The 5802-nt window shown below is 38.3% G+C and overlaps 1 protein-coding gene across 2 annotated transcripts in view; it reads right to left on the minus strand.

Moving 5' to 3' along the window:
- Positions 1 to 5539, minus strand: part of rangap1a (RAN GTPase activating protein 1a) — a 12201-nt gene extending 6662 nt beyond the window's left edge. Inside the window, exons 1-9 of one of the 2 annotated variants that reach the window (XM_037689471.1) lie at positions 5465 to 5539; positions 4550 to 4669; positions 4286 to 4413; positions 3741 to 3800; positions 2128 to 2307; positions 1888 to 2022; positions 1573 to 1731; positions 794 to 907; positions 118 to 217 (exon numbers count right to left, since the gene is read on the minus strand). In XM_037689471.1, the coding sequence (XP_037545399.1) occupies positions 118 to 217; positions 794 to 907; positions 1573 to 1731; positions 1888 to 2022; positions 2128 to 2307; positions 3741 to 3800; positions 4286 to 4413; positions 4550 to 4661 (988 nt within the window). In that variant the 5' untranslated portion in view covers positions 4662 to 4669; positions 5465 to 5539. Of the gene's footprint in view, positions 1 to 117; positions 218 to 793; positions 908 to 1572; positions 1732 to 1887; positions 2023 to 2127; positions 2308 to 3740; positions 3801 to 4285; positions 4414 to 4549; positions 4670 to 5452 lie in introns of both variants that reach the window. The other variant, XM_037689470.1, reaches the window with a different exon arrangement.
- Between the last annotated feature and the right edge of the window lie 263 nt (positions 5540 to 5802).

The raw sequence follows: 5802 nt of genomic DNA on the forward strand, positions 1-5802 counted from the left end.
TGTGTGTGTGTGTATATATATATATATATATATATATATATATATATATATATATATATATATATATAATATAATAAAATTGTTATTGAAATGTAAATGTGTACAGATCTTCTGTACCATTCAGATCCAGTTTTTCCAGCTGGTCCTTGTTCTTCACTGCCTGTACGACAGCCAGAGCTGCTTCTGCTGTGATCTCACCATACGACAGATTCAGTTCCTGTTGAATTGAACAAAATAGTCACTGATGGGAGAAGGAAGGGGATAATTTTTATTTATTTATTTATTGCAAATCTATTTTCTGAGTCATTAAAGCTCTCATTTGCAAAAATTGCATTTATAAAACAGTTTAAAAGAGGACACAAATTACACCATGATACAGAAATCAATACAATTAGGGCTTTATTATACTTAAAAATATTAATTTACCCTGTCTGTGTACAATAAGATCAAATTAAGCTGCATGTTTCATTCCAGGACCTACTAGATGAGTGGAACTACATTTAATTGGAAAGTTTGTCTCTGAATTGATGTTAACAGTTTGTGTTTGCTACTAAAACCACAAATGGAAACGGACAATATTTTTACACTAACAAATGCTGATCTGCCCTTTTCTGCATATTTGTGTTTGCTAATCTAGTTTTGACTTTAAAAAAATTATTCAAGATGTTTAAACAAAACAGTATAATACAAAGTGATTTGCCTCTAACATTCATGTCGACACTGACAAACAACAACAATTTATTAGAACAGCTCGTGTGTTCAGACCTGGAGATAATTTCTGGTCCTCACTCACCTTGAGGATGGGCAGTCCCTCCGATACAGTTTCTGCGATTGCTTTAGCGCCTTCTGGTCGAACTAGACAGTCTCCAAAGTTGATCACCTGGACGCTGCGGAGGTGTTTCAGCGCCTGGAACAACAGATAATGTTTTGCTACAGCCATTAAAATAATAATAATAAAAAAAACATGAATAGTGATGCACAACTGTTTGCATTATTACAGTAAGACTTATTTTTCATTTTAATTTAATATTAAAGTCTTTATTTTTTAGCACATTTTGAGAATCATCACTGACTGTAGAGCCTTTCAGCAGAGCTGTGAAAACGTATTTAATTTTTATGGATAAAGTAAAAGTACTGGCTTTGTTGGTCTGTTGATCTTGTATATGTTTTTCAAACATTTATGTATTTTGAGCTTTTTATGTACTTGTTACATAAACTAGTGCTGTCCTATTCTTACTTCAGAGTGAATTTTGTCTGAACCAGAGGATGAAATTTACTATGCTTGCAACGCTACTTTATTCAGATCTCTTGGAGCTCACTTCAGTTTCACACTCTGATAAAAGTGCCAAAAATCATTATCATTTACAAAGATCACTGGGCAGGTAGTAATGTCAAATTTTTATGAATTTTATTGAAATATCCATCTATTATATCATCTAATCTTTTGTTTTTCAGTCTTGTGGTTAGAAAAATTCACAACTTTTTTATCTCTCTCTCTCTGAAATGATCCTACAATAGCAACAACTACGACGACAGGCCAGCAGTCACTTCATATCTCAAACATCTTGGTACCTGAGCCATGGCAACAGCCCCCTTTTCAGTAAAGGTGTTGTCGTTGAGGTTTAAGATTCGGAGTCCTGGGTTGTGCTGCATGGCTGTGGCCAGCGCGGTCACACCCGAGTGATTGATGCCATTCTGAGGCATATGAACCTCCTCCAGGCTGCTCATCAGCTAGGAATAAACAAACAAATAAAAAAAATGTAACGGGACATTCACTCAGTCAAGCAGAAATAACAGAAAGTTACAGCTTTGAGGAACCACAGTAAAGTCATTAGAAACACTCGGTCTAAAAGTATTTTAAAGTGGGCACAGCGGACAGTTTTGTACCTGGAAGGCCTGAGCGAGTGCAGTGGCTCCTTCATTTTCCAGTCGATTCCTTCCAGCAACAAACACCTTCAAGCTGAGGGGGGAGTTCTCTGCACTGGATTTGTGATGACACTGAATCAACGATGAGGCCAAAATCTGAGGATTTCAGGCACCAAATAATGTTTAATACATTCTCTCAAACATATATATGTAAATCATTGTCTCTTTAATAATCCCCGTCAGTCTGAGCTTTTGATTAACCTTTCCGCCTCCGATGCCCATGCCGCAATTATTGAGACGAAGTTCCTGCAACGTGAAGCAGGTAACACTCTTCAGCAGTTTCTCAATGCCCTTTACACCATCTGGACCAAATGCGTTGTCGCTGAGGTCTAAAACAGTCAGACGGGCACTGGCCAGCATCAGTGCATCACCCAGTGAATTCTACAACACCAAAACAGACAAAAGCACGCAAAAATAAGTCTAGGAATATCAAAGCAGTGTACAAAAACAAACCAACTAGAGCATTGTTTTTGCGAAAAATGTGACATACGGCTGGGCGATATAGACCAAAATTGAAATCTCGATATTAAGAAAAATGGCAATATACAATATATATCTCAATATTTTTTTCTTTCCATAAAGTAATAACAAAAATATATTTGAGTCAAAGCTTAGTCTCAACTGTCACACAGGCACCTTTATTAACAAAACTATAACTGTACAAAATAAATGTCTAAAAAAAATCATGTTTTTTTCCTCCATAACAAAACCAAAAACATAGCTGTGCACTTAAAATGTAAACAGAACGGAGCAAACATAACGAAAGGCTGACTTGCTCTTTAAAAAGTCTGACTCTAATGAATTATATTCATTCAACCTTTATTAACAAAGCTGTTAGAAAGCCCACATTGTTGTGTAGTTGGCTTGTTTACTGAGCTCGGTTCTTTCTGAATATCATGGTTCCTTTGCTCTTGAATGCGCTGTGGCTGTTTGTGCCGACGCTACTGAACGCACCGCTCTGTGTAAAGTGCAGAGCTGCGTGTGTCGGTCGGAGTTTGTTTCTCTCCAGACACCGACGGAGCCTTGCTGCTTTGCTGAACCTTGAGCTTCTGTTTGTTCTTTACTGGTTATTAATGTGTGTAAATACCAGAAGAAACACAGCAAATCACCCTAAACTGGATATTTGTCTTCATGTTTTTTAATGAGAAGACAACTTCATACCTTGCCACTCTAAACCAGTTAATTTCCTGGAGAACACCAAACCTCTACTTTTGAGCAGCTATCGTCATTTTCACACCCGTCAGGAATTTACATCCGTGTCACCAGAGTGTCTCCACTGTGAGTCAACAAAGACACCTGCATATGCATCTAGCTTAGCTCAGCTTAATAATTCAAATAAAGTCTTCAGATGCAGCACTCGGCGGGGGAGGGGTGGGTTTGTATTCAGTGAGGGAGAGAGGAGGGAGGGGCCGTGTGAAGGCGCAGACTGGGAGAAAAACTGATAGATTTTCTAGCATAATTATAACTACGCAGAGTATAAGACTATATCGTTTGATATCAAAACAGTCATTTTATATCACGTATGAAATTATATTGCCCAGCCCTAGTGTGACACAAATCAACCTTATTGTCACCTAATATGAACATTAGTGTAATGTTCAATCCTGATCCTCGAGTTCTGCATGTTTTAGATATTTCTCTGCTCCAACACACCTGATTTGAATCAGTGGATGATTACTAGGCTTTAAGAATACGAAGAGGTAATTCAACCATTGAATAAGGTGGACTGGAGCAGGGAGACAGGTAAAACATGCAGGATAGTGGTCCTCGAGGCTCAAGATTGGACACTTGGTGTAATGGAACAGGCACATTACCAGGGCAGGAGGGATTTCAGAACGCAGTCGACCAGTAAACATGTCACTCCAATAACAGCGCTGAGGGGGGACAAATAAACAATAAGTAAACACATGTGTACAATATGTTGGTCAAAATGCAACGTTGAACTTATCTTAGTGCGAAAACACTGCAGCACTTTTAATCGTGGTCATTATTTAACATCAAAAACAGAACTGTCAATGACAATTAAATATGTATTTAAAATTTAAGCAATCAAATTTTTTCCCAAAAACTATTCAAAGAGAGTAGGTACTGGTGAAAGCAAACAGATTAAGTATTGTAGAGTGGGTTGAACACAACAGGTTGCTGCTACAACTTTCATTCAGGAAAAAATATGACAAGTAATTTTTGGCTGTAGTGTCTGAAATTCATTAACCATTAAAATCAAATCTAGAAAATAAAAATCTCAAATGTGTTACTTTATACTCTATTTCTTTTCATTTCGCTGACAGTTTAGTCTTGCAAGTAAACTGCCAGCAAGAGTCACAAAACCAACGATGACAAACAGTATGAATGCAAAAACCTTGAAGTCGCTCTTCGTCTCCAGAGTCTTGGCGATGGCCTGTGCTGCCGCCACACCAAACGTGTTTCCCTCCAGTCTGAGAGCCTGCAAGCCCTCAAAGTCCTGGATCTCCTTCACCATGTCCTCCACTGCAGAAAGAGCAAGTGTTTTCACGTTCACAACCAAGCCAGGTATTATTAATGTTTGGTGTATAGTGAAGACATATAAATACAAAAGGGAGTGTTTTGCAAGTCTAAAGAGGTAGTTTGTGTAAAAACATGTTACCTGACTTGGCATCATCCAGCTTTCTTCCTTGACCTTTGTAACTCAGCTCTCCATCTTTGACAGCAGTCTTGGCCAGAGAGTCAGCCAACTGTGCAATAATGTCTGTCGCCATTGGAGCACCTGAGGACCAAACACATTATTCACGTTTAATGTGCACCACAGATATAGCAGCACTACAAAGACTGCTTACCAGGAGTCCCTCTTAAAACACACAGCAACGCTATGATTATTCTAGCTTTTTTATTTCTCGAGTGCTTGGTCCATAGAGTGAGTTCAGAACAAAAGCTGCTGAGCACTTGTTTACATTCAATGCGGAGAAGCTCGTGGCACTTTTAGGATTTAAATCTTTCATACTTGGAAATGAACCAAACTCATAAACTGATAAATCCTGGACTTCGTCTATCCATCTATTTGAACTCAACATTAATGGTACAATTGTGGGAGTATTGCTAGATTTAAACCAACGTGTTTAATGCTTAAGGCTGGACAGTATGCGTGGTGGCTTCCTGATAAATTAGCATAAAGTTACGCCGGTGTAATTTCCTGCTGAAGGCTAACATTAGCCAGCGGCCGCTAACTGCTAACGGCTTCGGATTTGACGCAGATGCGCGGCAACAACATAAAACGTGTTTTCTAGAAAATCAAACGCACAAAATCATAACTATGAAACAGTGAAAACATTTAACTCCCTATTTGTTTATCAAGGTACGAAACAGAAAACCTAGCTAGCGTTAGTGCCATTCACGTGAAACGGAGCATGTCTTTAACTCAGCCGGCCTTTTTCCGTCAGATAATGGGTTCGCGGAGCCGGTAGTTCACGGTTTAAACTGGTCGTTATGGACTCACTTACCATAAATTTAACTTAAGTCTTATGTACTCATTTTAAAAATATATCGTCATTACCTCAACACTCACTCTTTTAACGATTGAAGTAAAAATCCGGTAGTAACACTCCCGCTCGCTCGTGCGGTTCAAAACCTAAACTCAGCAAAAAAGAAAAAAAAAATATATCCGGTTTGACAACAGCACGCAGAGCAAAGATACAAGGGACTTGTAGTTCATGTAGACTACAACGATGTATTTAACAAGGATACAAGGATTTTATTGTCATTCACACCGCATGTGGTACATGAGGTGAGACAAAACTATGTACATAGGGTCCCAGTTACATCCAACAAAAATACAACTTGTAAAGAAAAACATTAGTACTTTGTAGATGTTGACACCTTTACATCATTGCATTCAGTTTTTAT

This window comes from Nematolebias whitei, chromosome 15 (assembly GCF_014905685.2).
Source record: "Nematolebias whitei isolate Nwh7 chromosome 15, NemWhi1, whole genome shotgun sequence".
Taxonomy (NCBI): Eukaryota; Metazoa; Chordata; class Actinopteri; order Cyprinodontiformes; family Rivulidae; genus Nematolebias; species Nematolebias whitei.